This window comes from Galleria mellonella, unplaced genomic scaffold (genome assembly GCF_026898425.1).
Source record: "Galleria mellonella isolate WM207_F2 unplaced genomic scaffold, CSIRO_AGI_GalMel_v1 utg1917, whole genome shotgun sequence".
Taxonomy (NCBI): domain Eukaryota; kingdom Metazoa; phylum Arthropoda; class Insecta; order Lepidoptera; family Pyralidae; genus Galleria; species Galleria mellonella.
In genome coordinates this window covers 242,258-262,362 of record NW_026442031.1, presented here as the reverse complement: position 1 = coordinate 262,362, position 20,105 = coordinate 242,258, and the positions used below count along the sequence as shown (strand labels likewise).

General features: G+C 37.5%; 1 protein-coding gene across 3 annotated transcripts; it reads right to left on the bottom strand.

The window, feature by feature from the left end:
• Window positions 1-4,729: 4,729 nt before the first annotated feature.
• On the bottom strand, window positions 4,730-17,616 carry LOC113522429 (protein nanos-like). 3 transcript variants are annotated; one of them, XM_052894161.1, is made up of 7 exons: window positions 17,400-17,616; window positions 16,233-16,335; window positions 14,773-14,886; window positions 14,015-14,185; window positions 8,833-8,987; window positions 8,306-8,483; window positions 4,730-7,071 (listed from the first exon to the last, which is right to left on the bottom strand). In XM_052894161.1, exons 1-7 carry the CDS (start codon window positions 17,457-17,459, stop codon window positions 6,914-6,916), a joined length of 939 nt encoding a protein of 312 aa, XP_052750121.1. In that variant the 5' UTR covers window positions 17,460-17,616; the 3' UTR covers window positions 4,730-6,913. The 3 variants fall into 3 exon arrangements, with proteins under 3 accessions (XP_052750121.1, XP_052750122.1, XP_052750120.1); XM_052894162.1 differs by having other exon boundaries at window positions 8,306-8,486; window positions 8,833-8,957; window positions 17,400-17,615; XM_052894160.1 differs by having other exon boundaries at window positions 4,731-7,071; window positions 8,306-8,486; window positions 17,400-17,613.
• Window positions 17,617-20,105: the final 2,489 nt, after the last annotated feature.

The following is a 20,105-nucleotide window of genomic DNA, read 5'->3' as shown; positions in this document are numbered from 1 at the left end:
TATTAGTATAGAAATCAAACAACAAAACGCCAAGTCACTACATGTGTATGACCCTCATTCATACACATGTATGTGTATAATATATTATTTAGATTAGCAATATTCAGGTCATTACTTTAATTAGGCACGCCTACAATGTAAAATGCATTAATTTGCAATGCATTAAACTGTTTTAGATGTATTAACATATTTACATATATATCAATGATTCACAATTCAGATAAGATTGATCATTTGCGTCTTGCTGAATTTGTGGGGCATGTCGATAGCAATACTATGTATGTATGTATGTATGTATCAACATAAACTCATCTACAGCGGTGGCAGACAACAGGCAAGACTCATTATGGACGCCCTATCTGGACATATGCCAATAAGGCATATACTACACAAGATGGGTCTATCTTCGGACACACTGTGCAGACTGTGCGAGGAGAAATCGGGATCCATGGAACACTTGATGTGCAACTGTGCAACTGCGATTCGTTGGCAAGTACGCGTATGAGTCTACTGGGAACGGCTTTTCCAGAGCCAGGGGACTACAGGTATCTTAAACCGCGAGATATCGTTAGAGTAACAAATAGGATCTATGAAATGATGGTATAAGGCAGGGGGAAGCACAAAAGATCCGTATGGGTCGACGTGCATCGGCTTAGCTGACCCCATATGCGAAAAATAAGTTATGTATCAACAGGGGCATATTTCTTTTTGCTTTGCAATGTTTCATCATCATCGTATCTGAGTTGTGACCATTTTGTGTTACTGTGGCACACGCATGAAGATAAAAAATTGTTACAAATTTTATGTAGTTTTTTTTTTTTTGTACATGTATCTTTTTTTTTCTTTTTTCACTGTGCATTTATGTCTATTGCTGTTTGTGTGCTGTAAGTTATGCAAATAAATTATCTATCTATCTGTCTATCTATCACTGGTGAACATAAACCTCCCCCTTGGGTTTTGCCAGTAATTACCAGAGGGAGACTTTGTACAAAAGTCGATTGCTTGGGTACCTCTGTTCCATTCGTGTTTTAACCGTGAAGCAGTTGTGTTTACATGGCTGTGTTTCGGTTTGAAGGATGGGATATGGCGTGAATTTACAGGGTACAGAGGAATAACACCTGAGTCCTCAGAAATGGCAACGCATGGGGGTATCATGGGCGAAACAGTATACTCTGTTGTGTCCATGGTACTGCTCATGACTATAGGCGACGGTTACCACTTTCCATCAGGTGGGCCGTCAGTTTGTTTGACATTCTAAGTTGTATAATAAAAAATTGCGATTTGGCAGGCGAATTGGCAACCGCAGTTAGGCTTTGGAGCAAGAATGGGCAGCAGGGTCCTTTTTAAAACATCTCCAAGCGTAGGAACATCTCCAAGGGGAGGCTTATGTTCAGCAGTGAACAGTTCCAATACAGTCATGGCCACCACACACACATGCATGACATCCATTTACCCTTATCTTTACAGTATTATAAATGTAAAAGTGAGTTTGTTTGTTACCTTATAACACCTTAACGGCTTAATCAATCACTGTTTTTTTATATTCTACTAATTGTATGAAATGAATCTATTTCTTTTTTTATTATTCAATTAACCATTTGGAATGCAATTTGTTCTATTAAGTCGATTTCTACGCGATCTTGGAAAACTAACTGTGGTTGCCAACCTGCCTGCCAAGTGTGGCATCTACTGGCAAAACCCTCTTATCGGGGAGACCTATGTTCATCAGCGGACAGTTAACGGTTGATAATATTGATGATGAAAGTACTAGGCTCCTTACACTGTGCTGTTACTAAGCTCTTAATGACAGCAGATGATTCGCATTATGCGTTGACGATATACATCATAATTTCCATCAAACCTCCCCTCCTATCCCCCCCCCCCTTATAATACATTCGGCCTACATTAGCGGCACACATTCCCAAATCAACCGGATTGGGACCCAGATATTTGGCAGTCTTTTCAATGCAAGCTATTTGCCACCTTATGGGAAAGTAAATAGAGTTTATTGTGGTACGCAGTGAGTGGTTAAAGAAAAATATATTTTATGGCATTCATATTAAAGTTGATTATCGACTAAGCTGGTTTCGTTGAATGAATTCAAAAACGGTATGCGGCGTCTCGATGCGTGAGTTCAAATTCGGACAATTTTTAAGACTTCGACTGTAGAAAGCAAACGAAAAGGTGCTTTCTGGGGATACAGAATAAAGTACACAATTGCAGGTGAGACCTAGTAAGTAATTCAGTTCCTATGTCACGTCGTATTTTGCATATCCAAACTGCACTCGTGTGACTTTTTTTGTATGTTTAAACACACTTTGACACAATCAGAACTTTTACTATCTTCGAAGTCGGTAATACATATTTCTATACCTACTCATACATATGTAACGGAGTTTACTGTACAATGAATGATTTTTAAATGGAATGATTTAAATGGAATTAATGGTATGGTAACCCCGCCTGCACTAACGGTATATTTTTTAATGGGTGATAATGGAATAGTAACCCTCCTTGCGCTATCGGTATATGCTGGCAGGACACTAGTGAGGGATGATAGGTGACGATGAAAGCAGGTCAGTTAGCCCATCGTGACGAATTCCACTAGAATTAACCACGATGGTTTCCAGGGGAAACTGCGTGGACGTCGACCTAATAGGATGTATTTCAGATGTGTTCGTCACGATGGGCTAACTGACCTGCCTTTTCATTCTCATCTATCATCCCTCACTGGTGCCCCGCCAGTGTATACCGATAGCGTAGGCGGGGTTACCATGCCATTATAATCTATTAAAAAAAAATACCAGCGATGAGTCAAATAACCTCCATTACTAACCAGTTGATCCCAATCTAAATTTGTTTTTTTATTGTGGCTCCCCCTTAGGGTCACGCTTTTTCCCGGATATTAAGTTCCAGGTTATGCATCTATTACTTTTAATTATTCAACTAGTTTCCTTAGTTTTCCTCCTTTCCATCCATTCTTTCATTCCGTTTACACTTAATTTCCTGTCAGTTCTATTTATTTCTTCATTGAGCTCCTAATTCCTTTGTTCATAGGTTTACCGGTAGTCGTTGGACCACAATCCTTTGGCGTTGATGTTTATACGTCACCCATCCCACTGTCTGTGCATCAGTTTGTTTTTGCTTTTGTCAAATTTAAATATTAGCTGTTACCTTCCACATAGATTGCCTTAAAGAACGGTCCTGAGCCACCTGCATCGACTGATTCTCCGTCTAGTGGAGAAGGGGGGTCGTCTTACCCGATTGCCACTCAAGAACCTTTCTTCCCCATCGGTTATCGCTTCTTCGAACTATGTGACCAGTCCACTGCCTTATCTACATACTACAAAGTTTTTGATCTAGTATTTTTTTTTATACAACTTAGAATGGCAAACAAGCTGACGGCCCATCTGATGGAAAATGGTAACCGTCGCCTATAGACATGAGCAGTACCATGGACATAACAGAGTATACTGTTTCGCCCATGATACCCCCCATGCATTGCCATTCCTGAAGACTAAGGTGTTATTCCTCTATACCCTGTAAATTCACTGTCATATCCCACCCTTCAAACTGAATCAGCCATGCAACAACTGCTTCACGGTAGCAACACGAATGGGACAGAGGTGCCCAAGCAAACGACATTTGTACAGTCTCCCTCTAGTGTAGTAGAATATCGAACTCGTGACCTTTGAGTTCAAGGATAAAGGCCGGACTATAACGCCTTTAACGACTCGTAGACTGGTAATTTTATACTTTTATAGCATCTAATTGATTCTCGAAATTTTAAAATAGGCCTGCCTACTGCCTACTGCCTGTTTATTTAATTTTTATTTTATTTTATTTTATTTTATTTTTATTTTATTTTATTTTTCTTTTATTTTATTTTCATTTTATTTTATTTTATTTTATTTTTATTTTATTTTATTTTATTTTTATTTTATTTTATTTTATTTTATTTTATTTTATTTTATTTTATTTTATTTTATTTTATTTTATTTTATTTTATTTTATTTTATTTTATTTTATTTTATTTTATTTTATTTTATTTTATTTTTATTTTATCTTTATTTGGTCTCCCAGCAATTGTCACACTGATAAGATTTAATATTAAAATTACTGTCTATTTATACTTGGTGTACAATCATTTTAAAGGAAACACAGCGTGCTAATTAACAAAAACAATAATATGGTATAACAATCTCTTGAAATATCCTGTTCTGAAAATCTCCTGTTCTGAATATATTATAATTATGAGAAAGGGCTTTATCTGCACCTTTTTTGAACTGGTTTTAAATATTTATGTATGTCGCGTAATTTTTAACTGAATTATTAACCCCTTCTTTGCATGTTTTTTTTTTATTGGTGAAAGAAATCAAGGTGATACAATTCATGTTCAAAATTAAAGGAAAAATGGTTAAAAAAATAAGTTTGACAGCAATGTTTTTTTTTCTACGATGGACAATGTTTTTTTTTCTGCGATGGCCATTAAAAAGGTATCCAGACACGATCAACTTAAAGTGAATTAGTTCTTTTATATAATTTTTGGACATTCAATGTTATGATGGAAATTTCCACTATTATGCAAAGAAAGGTTAATGGTATGATGGGAAATGGAAAAAAATATAGTCAGTGTTAAATAAATGATGATTTACTGGGATCTTTTTTATATTTGCTTCTTGGACTCTCTTTAAAATAAAATACTTTATTCTTTATTTATTGATATTAAACTGTCTACTGCTAAACACTGCCTCCCTCATAAGGGGAGTTCTGCCAGTAGTTGCCACGCTTGGCAAGCGGATTGGCAACTGCATTTAGGCTTTGAAGATATTTTAAGAGGGGCGTTGCTGCCCATCCCTCGCTCTCCCTAAGTCGTCTCATAAAACTCTCTGAATCAAATTAGTAATAAATAATAAATTTAATTAATTATTCTTAATTTAAATTATAATAAAATAATTGAATATAAAATAATATATTTTTGAATTGTTCTAAGTACTATTTTAGACATGAGCAGACTGTTCTATGGCCGAGTCGATTATTTGTTTTATTTCATTGAATTCCATTTAAAGGAATTATACTTACTGGGATATTAAACAAGAAAAAGGTAAGAAATCTGATCAATTTTCTTTATTGGTCCCAAAAAATACCAACACCCATATAAAGTGAAAATAATTTCAGTGATTAAATATGAAAACAAAAAATTCTCTTGTAAAAATCAACGTACATAAGTATCCAACCTTTAAAAATAATGTGACATGCGGACATATTTTATTATTATTTTTAATAGAACATTTTATTATTAGATGAAAATTTAAAATAATTAAAAAAAATAATGATAGGCATCGATAAAATAAAAACTATCTCTTAATACAGTATTAAGAAAGTTTTACCACTGACGCCATCTATTGAAGAACAAAATAAACATCGTAAATGTGTAATAAATTTAATTTAAGCTTTAATCAAAAACATTTTTGATTTAGATTAAATAAGTAAATTTTACAACCTTTTGCATTTTTATTAATAATTTATTAATATTATCGAAACAAAATGCAAAGAGTTTAATTAAAAACCTGATAAATTCATCGGACCTAATATGATTGACGGTAAGTATTAATAAAACATCCGCAACGTCACGCAATAGCAAAAATAAACATTTTATATGAAAAATATAAGTCGTCTAGGTGAAATATATTTGAATATAAACATAGCTAATTGATTTACGCTAGTATAATTGTCTCACTATAAAATATACAATTAAGATTACTAGATAGAAAGTCTTTGTCACGATTAATAATAATATAATATCGAAAAGAAATATATTTTCTTGCAACAAAATATAATATTATTATATGAATAGATTATTACAGTTAGGTTTAGCTAAGTCACCGTTACTGTTTTAGTCAATTCTCATAATATTTTTTTTTATATATTATAAAATATTCCACGAAACCGTAGAGTTTAGAGTTAACAAGATTATTAAATCAGTAAATGTGCCATCTAGTAACGCTTTTATAAACTATATTAAGAAATAACCACATTTAGGAACAGCGCCATCTAGTAAATGTTTTGTGAAACAGTAAAAGTTAACACTGCATTACAATCAAGAATTAGATGACGCTGTTTAAAAAAAAACAATATAGTTATTTCTCAAAACAACAAATCACAAAATTAGTGAATATAAATAACATACCATAAGTTGTAAGTATGTAGTTATTATAATATTTTAATTTAACAAATCAAAAATAAAGTTTATATTAAATAATTTTGGAATCCCATAAAACATTGTAAATTTTATCATTTAAAAATTATTACAACGCAATGTGACCGGTCAAACTAATCTTGATGTTATCAGTTATACAAATAAATGTATTTAACGAAAATTAATTGGCGTCACAAGTGCAAACTGCTATTTAATTGCGAACAACAACTGCCATCAAATATTGTCATTTAAATTAGCACATAGAAGATTAAGAACTGACCTTGTGAGGCCACCGACCTTCACCTTGAGAACATCAGAAAAAAAAATGTACCTAAAAATGACGGAAATAGAAAACATTTGATTTAAATTGAAGAGCTTTATGGAAAAAGAAAAGTTTTATGGGAAACAAAACATGTTATCGTTAAAAAAAAAAAAAGAAAAATCTTTCGTCTAACAAACTAGCATAACTGACATAGACTAAAAATAATAATCAACAATCAGCCATAGACTGTATTATAAGGAATCGTACTGAACAGTATTAACTCTTTAATTCTCATTTATAAAAACTTAAACGTTCAACAAATCTATTTCAACTATTATACTGCTTTGCAACTTATTTTTTTTTTTAATTGGGAATTTAACACAAAAGAACGAGACGGAACAGTTTAATAGGTAAAATAGGTTTGATGTTTGCATGTATAAGAACGGCAGTATCTAAAGCATCAGTTTCTGCTCGAGGGCAGCCCACAGCGGCGCCAGCGGCGCGTCGTAGGCCTGCTGCGGCGCGGAAGGCGGAGTACGGCGAACGACGGGCCGCAGCCGCCCGGACGCCATGCGTACGCTGCGCATCATGGCCGCCGACTTCAAACGCTCTGTACGCATACATATTTTTATTAGAAAATATATAATAAACTGCCGACACAACACACAGATCTGACAGACATAAAAAAAAATTATGAAAAACTTGGCAATTGGTTTATTGAGAAATGTTTTTTTATTCAATCGAATACTATTTTAATGTAAAATTTTAAGAATAAGTTCCAAATAAAATATTTGCACGCCATGCCACACGGTTCTTTAATAATTAATACTTCTAATGTATTGATTAATAACAATAAAAATAAAAAATCATCGTGCATTTACATCGTAGTTACTATCAGGTGAAATCGTAATAAAAGGGATTTCCAATAACTGCTGAAAGAGTTATTTGGTCTGTGTAACAAGAGATAGTCACATCAGGCAGATAAAGAAAAGAGTTGGTGTTGTGTCATATCAAGAGGTGAAGAGATTTGCTGAAAATCGTAGTGAGTGGCAAGAGCTTCACCGACAAGAGCGCAGCTCTTAAATAGAATAGATAAATAGAACAAGAGATAAGGTGCGCGGTCTGATGGTCGCAAATGGCTACCATCACATGAAGTCCTGATTAAAGAGGTTTTCAGAAAACTACTCAAAAGAGCCATTTGGTCTGTGTTACGAGAAAGGTGTGTGGTCTGACCATCTGTTCAAAGAGTTATTTGGCTTGTGTTACGAGAGAGGTGTGTGGTCTGACCAATTGCTCAGAGTTATTTGGCCTGTGTTACGAGAGAGAAGATGTGAGATCTGACCAACTGCTCAGAGTTATTTGGCCTGTGTTACGAGAGAGAAGGTGTGTGGTCTGACCAACTGCTCAAAGAGTTATTTGGCCTGTGTTACGAGAGAGAAGGTGTGTGGTCTGACCAATTGCTCAGAGTTATTTGGCCTGTGTTACGAGAGAGAAGATGTGAGATCTGACCAACTGCTCAGAGTTATTTGGCCTGTATTACGAGAGAGAAGGTGTGTGGTCTGACCAACTGTTCAAAGAATTATTTGGCCTGTGTTACGAGAGAGAAGGTGTGTGGTCTGACCAACTATTCCAAGAGTCATTCCTTCTGTGTTACGAGAGAGAAGGTGTGTGGTCTGACCAACTGTTCAGAGTTATTTGGCCTGTATTACGAGAGATATAGTGTGTGGTCTGACCAACTGCTCGAGAGTTATTAGGCCTGTGTTACGAGAAAGAAGGTGTTTGGTCTGACCAATTGCTCAGAGTTATTTGGCCTGTGTTAGGAGAGAGAAGGTGCATGGTCTGACCGTCGCAGGTGGCGAGCGGGCAGTACTTGGCGGTGTGCGCGCGCGCGCCGGCGGCGCCGCAGCGCGGGCAGCGGAAGGCGCGCAGCACCGGGCACGCCACGCGCCCGGCCGCGTCGCGCAGCGAGTGGCTGCGGTAGTACGACCAGCGCTCGCCGTTGTTCTTGCAGAACCGGCACTCCTGCTGCACGCCCCCCGACCACATCCAAGGGGGAAAGGGATTGTTAGTAATGGGTCACAAACAAGACTTTGTACAAAAGTCGATTGCTTAGATACCTCTGTCCCATTCGTGTTTCAACCGTGAAGCAGTTGTGTCTGCATGGCTGTGTTTCGGCTTGAAGGGTGGGATATGGCGTGAATTTACTGGGTACAGAGGAATAACATCTGAGTCCTTAGGAATGGCAACGCATGGGGGGTATCATGGGCGAAATTAATACTGCTCATGTCTATATAGGCGACGCTTACCACTTTCCATCAGGTGGGCCGTCAGCTTGTTTTCCATTCTAAGTTGTATAAAAAAAAATACTTACATCAGGACCACGTTTCTTGCCTCTTCTGTCGCCGCGTCCCTGCTCGAGCTCTCTCAGTAGCATGTACAGAACATTGTTCGGCAACGATACTAGAACCCTGAGTTGTTCTTCTGTGATGTAGTCCTCTATAGAATCACCAACCACATTATTTGGTGCTAGTACAGAAATAAAAACATATAAATATGGGAGGAATGGGCATTGCCGTGTGGTCCCGGTAGAGAATGGGTCACCCCTTCCTTTCCCGTGGGTGTCGTAAGAGGCAACTCTCTCTCTCTCTTAGTCCACTTCATTACTGAAGGCCGTGTCCTTGAAAGATGTTTGTTGTCTCTTATGATGTTATTCCATTTCGCCCGGTCTTCAGCTTCAAGCAAGAGACGACAAAAGAAAATCCAGGAGAAATACCAGAGGGAGACTTTGTACAAAAGTCGATTGCTTGAGTACCACTGTCCCATTCGTGTTTCAATCGTAAAGCAGTTGTGTTTGCATGGCTGTGTTTCGGTTTGAAGGGTGGGATATGGCGTGAATTTATAGGGTACGGAGGAATAATTTAATTACATAATACATGTACTTATATGGTTTTAAACGTATTGTACTATAGGCGAACCGTCACAACCACACGGCAAAAACACACGAAGCACTTAAATTCTTAGGAATTGCAACATATAATGAATTATACTCCTCATGAAATGTCCTATTAGGATTTTTGGATATCACAGGTCTTGCGTTATATTCAGAGAGATCCTTAGTGCTCTTTACGGTATTTCTGTACACAATGGTCACCATAGGGGGCAAAGGGTTTTCTTTTTTTGGTGGGTGAAAATAGAATGGTAACCCCGCCTGCGCTAACGGGATACGCTGGCGGGGCACCAGTGAAAGGTGATAGATGAGAATGAAAACAGGCCAGTTGGCCCATCATGATTGTAGTATAATTATGTGGGTAGGAAAGATGAGGTTTTTATATTAGTACCTTCGATATACAATAAACAGTATTGAGCTAGCAAGTTGTGTTTCACTACATGGTGGCAGCGGTGGGATCAAATAAATGCGTTTACAGTATTATAATTAAAAACCGGTGTGAAGAAAGTCAAGTTCAGTGTCCGTAGACATATTGTTATATCTGGAAAATGGAACACGCGCGTCCTCCTAAATGGAATGGATAGAAATAATAGACTTTAGTGGTAAACGTATCAATTTTAAATTAGACACAGGGGCAATGTTAAATGTGTTAACAAAGATAGATTTTGACCGATTAGGAATAAATCCGAATAGTCTTATGCCATACAATAAAAAAGTGTTGTCCTACACGGGAAACTCGGTTCCTGTCATTGGAAGTTGCAATTTAAAAATTAGTTTTAGAAATAAAGTACATAATTTAAAATTTGTTATAGCAGATATGAAGTGTCAAAACATTCTTGGATTGAATGCATGTTTACAAATAGGAGCGATCCAAAGAGTAAATACCTTAAATATTGACAACTACTCGGATTTATTTCACGGTCTCGGCAAACTACCGGGCAAACACAAAATTGTTGTGAATAAAAGTGTTGCCCCCGTTATCTGTCCAACACGTAGGATCCCTCTAGGTATGAGAGATAAATTGTACACAGAATTAAAAAGAATGGAAAAGTTAGGAGTTGTCAGGAAGGTGAGTTACCCTACTGAATGGGTGAATGCCATCGTTATAGCTGCTAAAAAAAATGGTGATATCCGTATATGCTTAGATCCGCGTGACCTGAACAGGGCGGTGCAGCGCGCACACTACTCGCTACCGACAGTGACGGAGGTGGCCGCGCGCCTGCGCGGCGCCACGCACTTCAGCGTGTTGGACGCACGCTGTGGTTTTTGGATGCTGGAACTGGACGAGGCTAGTGCTGACCTCTGTACCTTCAGCACCCCTTATGGTAGGTATCAATTTTTAAGACTTCCCTATGGAATTAATTGTGCGCCGGAAATGTTTCATGGTTTAATGAGACAGTACCTTGAGGATATAGAAGGTACTGAATCATTTATCGATGACATTGTAGTTTGGGGATCAAGTAAACAGGAACATGATGCTAGATTAGAAAAGCTACTCCAGAGAGCCAAAGAGATAGGCATTCGTTTTAATAAAGAAAAATGTAAATTTAATGTAAAAGAGGTTACATATTTGGGACATGTTTTTGATGAACGAGGCATGCGGCCCGACAGTGCTAAGGTCAAAGCCGTAGTCGATATGCCAATACCTAAAGACAGAAAGGGCCTAGAAAGGTTTCTAGATGGTAAACTATCTTTCTAAATTTATTCCAAACTATTCCGAAAATGTAGTAGGGTTACGAGCGCTTCTAAAAAAAGATGTGGAATGGGTATGGGGACCCGAGCATACTAATGCTGTAAATAAATTAAAATGTCTTATTACATCAGCTCCCGTCCTCGCACTGTATTCGAACCGACTACCTATAGTGGTATCAGTGGACGCGAGCGCGGAGGCACTAGGCGGCGTGGTGTTACAGGCAGGGCGGCCGGTCGAGTTCGCTTCCCTTACACTTACACAACGTCGTTATGCGCAAATAGAAAAAGAAATGCTGGCGATTGTCTTTGCTTGCGAACGTTTTCATCAGTACATATTCGGTAGAAACGATGTAACAATACAGACGGATCATAAACCACTAGAATCTATATTTAAAAAACCGCTCTCAGCTGTGCCGGCGCGACTGCAACGTATGATGCTACGCATCCAAAGTTATGACTTCAAAGTGGTTTATACGCCCGGCAAATTCATGTACATAGCGGACACTTTGTCGCGCGCCCCATTACCTATACTGATGCATGAACGGATCAATGAAGAATTAGAAGCACAAACCTGTTTTATGTTAGAGCATTTACAATACAGTGATAAAAAACTGGATTTAATAAAAGAGCAATTAAAAAATGACAGAGTAGCGCAAATATTAATAAATTATATTAGTAATGGAAATCCAGAAGTAATTGTGGTCTTATAGGGATACTTTACAATATGTAGAAAACCTGATCAAAGATAATCGGTTATACATTCCGAGTACTTTGCGGGAGGATATGTTGCATGAAGGACATTTAGGCATAGACCGGTGCAAACGGCGCGCACGGGAGGTGATGTTTTGCCGGGCATGTCGCGTGACGTAGAGAGTGTCGTACGCAGTTGTGCCGCGTGTGCGCTGCATGCACCGCGGCCGATCCGAGAACCGATGATACCGCATTCAATTCCAAATTTACCGTGGAATAAGTTAGGGTCGGATATCTTTGAATATAAAAAAAATATTACCTTATATTAGTGGATTATTTTTCAAATTATGTAGAAGTTAATAGAATAAATTCAATTGGAAGCTCATTGTTATTGGAGCAATGAAAGGCAATTTTGTAGATATGGTATACCAAAAATGTTAATAACAGACAACGGACCGGCGTACACTTCAAAACAATTTAAACAATTTCTTTTCAATTGGGAGATTGAGCATGTTACTTCATCTCCGTTATATGCACAATCTAACGGGAAAAGCGAGCGCACGATACGTACCGTAAAAAATATGCTAAAAAAATGTGAAGATTCGGGACATGATTTCCATTTAAGTTTATTAAATTTAAGATCTACACCTAGGGATGGTGTGGATTCGCCTGCACGTTTAAATACCCGTCTACCGATTTACGAGCCGTTATTAGCTGACAAAGTGGACAACAAGCTTAATTATGATAAGTTATTAAACAAACAGACAAGACAAAAATCCATCTATGATAGACAAGCAAAACACAAAGTCTACCCCAGCTTGGATCAAAATGATAAGGTGGTCATTAATGATGGCGGTCAACGTCGTTTAATGAAGGTGGTGCAACAAGCAAAGGAGCCAAGGTCGTACATTTTAGAAGACGAGACTGGACGTATATTTAGACGTAATCGTCGTCATATAGTTTGTGAGGGAGCACAAGCTACAGTCACAGGTACAAATAAAACAGTAGAAAGGCCAGGGACTCCTGCATCCAGCACCACAGGCTGTGACGCAGAGGCGAGTACTTGTGCAAAAGAAAACGCCATACAGACAGGCATATCTAATCATATACGTACATACGAATTACCCAGCACTAACGATGCGCAATTTGTAACTATTAGAAAAAAAAAAAAACAGGTTTTAATGCAAATAAAATGTAATCACAAATTATGTATTCCAATATGGTAGCTATGTTCTCCATATAGTAAATAAATTGTTAAAGTAAATATACATAATATTATGTATATTTATTATTAAACCGACTAAAAATTATCAAATTAAACAAACAGTGTTTTAAATTAATTTTGTGTTGATACTGTTATTCTTTTAATTTGTAATTAGTTTCATGATGAATAGGTAGATAAATAGTATTATTGTATTAACATTAATGTAGTGAGTACATATATATATATATATATAGGTTTTTGTTAATGTTGTAAATTATACATATTATATTAGTTTACACATATACTAAAAACAGATATTTGTTATATTTTTACCTTTATACTTACTTACTATTTATAAATACATATATATAATGTTATATGTCAAAGGGGAAAGATGTAGTATAATTATGTAGGAAAGATGAGGTTTTTATATTAGTACCTTCGATATACAATAAACAGTATTGAGCTAGCAAGTTGTGTTTCACTACAATGATGAATTCATCAGGAATTAACCATGATAGTTTCCAGGGGGAACCACGAGGAGGTCGACCTGGTTGGGTATATTACTAGCAATGGGATTTTTAGTTTCCATTACTAACAATCCCTTTCCCCCCGGGGGCAAAGGATTTGTTAGTAATGGGGTTTAACTGTCCCATTGCTAGCAATACACCCTAATAAGACGACCCCCACACGATTCCCCCTGGAAACCATCGTGGTCACTTGTAATCGAATTCGTCACAATGGGCTAACTGACCTGCCTTTTCATCCTCACCAATCATCCCTCACTGGTGGCCCGCCAGTGTATACCGATAACGCGGGCAAGGTTACCATTTCATTATCATCAATTACAAAAAAAAAAACTGTTAGCATCAGCTTGTTTGCCATTCTAAGGAGAAACTATAAGATCCATATAATTACATCAATCCCCTGATCCTCGAGCTAGGTTATCCTTTATGAGGAACCGGGCAACCAACATCTGGGGCACAAGCTAGAACAAAATAAAAGTAAATTAAAGTTAACCTTGGCTCATGTTAGGATCTTCATCGTCGTAGATGGAAGGAACAGCCGAGGGTGTGAAATCGGTCCACTCAGGCTTAATCTGCGGTAGCGGCACGCCAGGCGTACTGTCGGGCTCCGGCCACGACTTCTGGCGGAGGTACATGCTGGTCGGACCCATTCCGATCAGGTTACCTTCAAACATCAACGTCATTATCATATCACCCCTTTTCTGTCCACTTATAATCATAGGTCCCTCCCAAATGTCATCATTATTAGCGTGCAAAAACATGCAATAGGAAAGCAGAGAGGGAGACATTGTACAAAAGTCGTTTGCTTGGATAACTCTGTCCCGTTCGTGTTTCAACCGTGAAGTTACCATTTCATTATCATTCATTAAAGAGCGTAGTCGACTAGTTTACTAGGTACCTTTTTTTTTTTATACAACTATGAATGCAAACAAGCTGACGGCCCACCTGATGGAAAGTGGTAACCGTCGCCTATATACATGAGTAGCGCCATGGACATAACAGAGTATACTGTTACGCCCATGATACCCCCCCATGCGTTGCCATTCCTGAGGACTCAGATGTTATTCCTCTGTACCTAGTAAATTCACGCCATATCCCACCCTTCAAACCGACACACAGCCATGCAAACACAACTGCTTCACGGTTGAAACACGAATGGGACAGAGGTACCCAACAATCGACTTTTGTACAAAGTCTTCGTCTGGTAAATTATCTACATCAAACCGTAAAAAAAAGACTTTCAAAGCACACCTGAGAGCTGAGTATATGATGGTGTATTGTCCTCATCAGGGTTGTATGGGGAATCGTAGCCGTTCCGCCTGAACTCTTCCAGAGCATCTTCCATTGTGCATCGCCTCATCACCACTGGTATGTGTGAAAATAAAAACACTTGTTTATGTGAACATATAGATACTTTACCCTTCTTTGCAGGGGGAAGGGATTGTTAGCAATGGAGTTTGACAGCCCCATGCAACCTCCACGTGGTTCCCCCTGTAAAACCATCGTGAACAATTCTCGTTGAATTCGACACGATGGGCTAACTGACCTGTTTCATCCTCACCTATCATCCTTCACTGATGCCCTATCAGCGTATACCGATAGCGCGGGTGGGGGTTACTATTTTATTATCACCAATAAAAAACCTTTCTTTGCATAATAGTGGAAATTTCCATTGTAACATTGAATGTCCAAAAATTATATAAAAGCCAAGTTAAGTTACCAAGTTCACTTTATGTTGATCGTGTCCGGATACCTTTTTAATGTCCATTGCAAAAAAAGAAAACATAGCTGTCGAATTTATTTTTTTTAACCAATTTTTCTTTAATTTTGAACATGAATTATATCACATTGATTTTACCGATAAAAAATTACTGGTAGAATTATTTCACCGATAAAAAAAAAACATGCAGAGTTAAGATACTTAACTCTCGACGACTTTCTTTTTACAATAGTAGAAATATTCTTTCAAGTAAAGAAGAACCGAGAATCGAACGCTAGACTTCTTTACGCCGTCTCTTCTGTCACCCTCAGAAAAGGTGTGGCATATTCTACGACGGAACTATACGGAATTTATTAATTACTAAATAGGAACTGCGACACATTATTGCATCATGGGCGTCACAGTGTATTCTGTATTATCCACGACACTGTTTATGTTTGTAGGCGACGGTTACAATTCTCCATTACCTGGTGCGTTAGTCTGATTGCCACTCATAATTAAAAAAAAAAAACTAGCGGCCCCTCCCGGCTTCGCACGGGTGGACATTTTTACAACATTTTAAAGTGATTATTGTGACATAACGATAATAGTTGGACATATTGATGTTTTCTTCAATATTGTAGAACATACTTTTGTTCTATCACCAATAGTTTCCGCAGCGCACGCGACCAAAGATATTTTATAGCATTTTTTACACCTTGAGATACGTTACTAAAGTTTTAGTAAGGATCCCTAATCTTTTCTAGCAATAAAGATAGTCTATGTTACTCAAGGTGAATGTAGCTTTCTAATGGTGAAAGAATTTTTGAAATAGGCAAAGTAGTTTTTGAGTTTATTCATTACAAACATACACACACACAAAAATACAAATTTTTCCTCTTTATAATATTAGTGTAGAGTATAGATGATATTTATGGGCGACGGTAGCCACTTTCGACGATAGACGGTGTGCTCGTTTGCCTCCCTATTAAAAAAAGAAAAAATTACATACGATCTAGGTAACTGGAAGACCTTTGCAGCGGCCGATCCACGGCCTTTTCTTGAAAGTTCGTATTGATCGACTGCGAGCTCTGATGATCTCCCCATGATGAAAACTGGAAATATAATTATTTTAATTGTTTTTTTTTTAATTTGATGACAGAAATAACTACCTAGTGATAGGTTATTTTTTTTTAATGGGTGATAATGGAATGGTAACCCCACCCGCGCTATCGGTATACACCGGCGGGGTACCAGTGAAGGATGATAGGTGAGGATGAAGCAGGTCAGTTAGCCCATCGCATCGTGACGAATTCAACAAGAATTGTTCACGATGTTTTCCAGGGAGAACCGCATTTCTTGATAGTTTCCAGGGGGAACCACGTGGAGGTCGAGCTGACAGGGTGTATTGCTAGTAATGGGGCTATTTGACCCCATTACTAACAATATCTTTCCGCCCGGGTTACCATTTCTACAGATTTACCATTTACGGTTTACCATTATTTACAGAATCTAGCGCGTTTCCACATTTAAATCAGTTAGTTCAAGCGCATGAGTAGGTCTGTATTCGGTAAAAGGTGCGAATAAGAACATAAAAAAAATTAAATAAATAAAGTAATCAAATAGGTAGATACTTAATACAAAATCTCATCTTATATGTAAAGGCATAAAGACTAAATTCCCAAATCAACTATACCGATAAACACCACTTAACATTGCTTCCGAACTTGACTACCTACCTACAGGAACACTCATAATTCTTTTTTTAAACACAAGAAACTGTAAGTACCTGCATTACAATTTTAACCATAAAAAAAATTCTGTATTGTTGTATCCTCATAGGTACTTACCTACCTAATCTAAATATAAACAAAAAAAATTTTTTTTTAATATATATTTATTTTATTTATTCATTTAAACAATTCAAATGCACAATTAAATAAGTAAGCGAGTATAAATAATATATTAAGCCGTATATATGTATATGGCGTACTTAACACCCAATGTCGAATAATACATCGAAAGCAAAATGGCTGTTTGATGTACGATTCCTGTGCCTACATGTTTATGCGTTCATAGGAAAAAAAAAATTACAAATATAAAAAATAAAATATTTTAAATTACCTACTTAGCTATTTACTTCGAATACATAGCAATGGATCAATTGATAAATACTTACAGATGTGGAACTGCTTCCAATACCACTGCCGTAATCACTGAAACTATTGTTGTGGCTCATTTCGATTCAAATTGATCCGAACTTTTTAATAAACAAATGCGCGTGCATTCACTGCCATAGCATGGAACAGGAATGATTATTAAAGTCCTTTTCACTATTGGTCGGTCGGTTCGTAGCCAGAGAAGTGGTGCGAGCGGCGAGAATGGGTATGTTTATGAAAAAAGTACTTTAAGTTAATGTAAACAAAAATCTTATTACAAAAATGTTCGTGTCAATTTACCGTCTTTGTATGTAATCAAATACCTGCTTAGGTATCTAAATAAAGAATTTATTAAAATTGTTATAATCGCTGTGCACTTTTTTTTGTACAAGTGTTGTTATTAGATATACGTGTAGGTACGGAACATATTTAGACATTCTAAGTAATATGAGACGAGATATTTTATTTCAATAAATTTCAATTATAAAATAAGATGACCTTCAACCTTTTTAAATTGCGGTTTATATTTATTTATTTAATTCTTTATTACACTAATTACATATTCTTTTTTGTATACTATAATACTTAGAATGGCAAACAAGCTGACGGCCCACCTGATGGATAGTGGTAACCGTCGCCTATAGATATGAGCAGTACCACGGACATAACAGAGTACACTGTTTCGCCCATGATACCCCCCATGCGTTGCCATTCCTGAAGACTCACGTGTTATTCCTCTGTACCCTGTAAATTCACGCCATATCCCACCCTTCAAACTGAAACACAGCCATGCAAACACAACTGCTTCACGGTTGAAACACGAATGGAACAGAGGTACCCAAGTAATCGACTTTTGAACTGTCCACTGCTTGGGGGAAAGGGATTGTTAGTAATGGAGACTGAGAATCCCATTGCTAGCAATATACCCAACCAGGTCGACCTCCTCGCGGTTGCCCCTGGAAACTATCATGGTTAATTCCTGATGAATTCATCATGATGGGCTAACTGGCCTGTTTTCATTCTCATCTATCACCCTTCACTGGTTCTCCGCCAGCGTATCCCGTTAGCGCAGGTGGGGTTACCATACCATTTTCACCCATCAAAAAAAAAACTGTCTACTGCTAAACATAAGCTTCCTCTTAGGAGGGTGTCGCCACGCTTGGCAGGTGCATTGACAATCGCAATTAGGCTTTGGAGATGTTTTAAAAGGAACACTGCTGCCTCGCCCTCGCTTAGTCGCCTCTTACGACACTCATGGGAAAGGAAGGGGTGGCCTATTCTATGCCGGGACCACACGGAAAATTACATAGTCATAAAACCGTGCGTGATCCACTAACACCATGCACGTTTCAGTTATTCGGCTTTGTTCAATAAGCTTTGTTTTTAATAACAATTTTTAATTTAGATAAGGTAGATCCAAATATCCTATCCCAATGTCCCTCAATTAATTTTGCACGATTAAAGTGGGTAGGTAGCTGTTTTTTTAACCATTCTTGTATTATAAAGGTACTTATGTTTTTTCTAATGCATAATAATGAAATGGTATCTTTTGTTTATACAACTTAGAATGGCAAACGAGCTGACGGCCCACCTGATGGATAGTGGTAACCGTCGCCTATAGACATGACAAAGTATACTGTTTCGCCTATGATACCCCCCATGCGTTGCCATTCCTGAGGACTCAGGTGTTGTTCCTCTGTACCCTGTAAATTCACTGCTATATCCCACCTTTTAAACCGAAACACAGCCATGCAAACACAACTGCTTCACGGTAGAAACATGAATGGGACAGAGGTACCCAAGCAATCGACTTTTGTACAAAGTCTCCCTCAGTTCTTTTTAATGGGTGATAATGGTACGGTAACTCCATCTGCGTTATCGGTATACAATGGCGGGGCACCAGTGATAGATGACTAATGAGGATGAAAGCAGGTCATTTAGCCCATCCTGACGAATTCAACTAGAATTAGCCACGATGGTTTCCAGGGGGAACCAGGTGGAGGTCGACCTGACAGGGTATATTGCTAGTAATGGGGCTATTTGACGCCATTACTAACACCCCCCCCCCCCGCCCCGCTGAAAGGATTACAATGAAATTTGACAAGACCGATTCTTGTTTCTCAGTGAGGCTAATGATCATACTTTACGCAGTGTCAATAACCTCCGACTTAAATTTCCCACTCATTCTTCTTCCTTTTATTCTAGATCCTTTACTGTTCAGGCAGTTCGTCTATGGAACTCACTACCTACCTCTATTCGGTGCGCTCAAACTCTTACTAGCTTCAAAACCTCTGTTAAATCTTACTACCTCTCACTTTAGTACTATTTTCCTGCGTTCTCTCTTCGTTTTCCTTCGTCATTTTTTTCTGTTGTATGTATGCTGTTAAGTATGTATATATTTAATTGTGTATATATTATATATGTATGTGTATATATGTATGTATGTATCTATATATGTTTGTATATGATAATATTTATATAATAGTGCGCCACCTACTCTTTGTCTTTTTCTCAATGTCCTCTACCCAAAGGTTGTCTGGAAGAGATTGCTTAGCGATAAGGCCGCCTTTTGTATCACTTCTCATTAATATTTACTGTATTTGTTATTTCTCTTTTTACTTGGTGCAATAAAGTGTAAATAAATAAATAAAATAAATTTGGTACACGGGTAAGACTATTTCTAACTTAAAACATATGATACTTTATATTGATTCACGCAGGCAAAG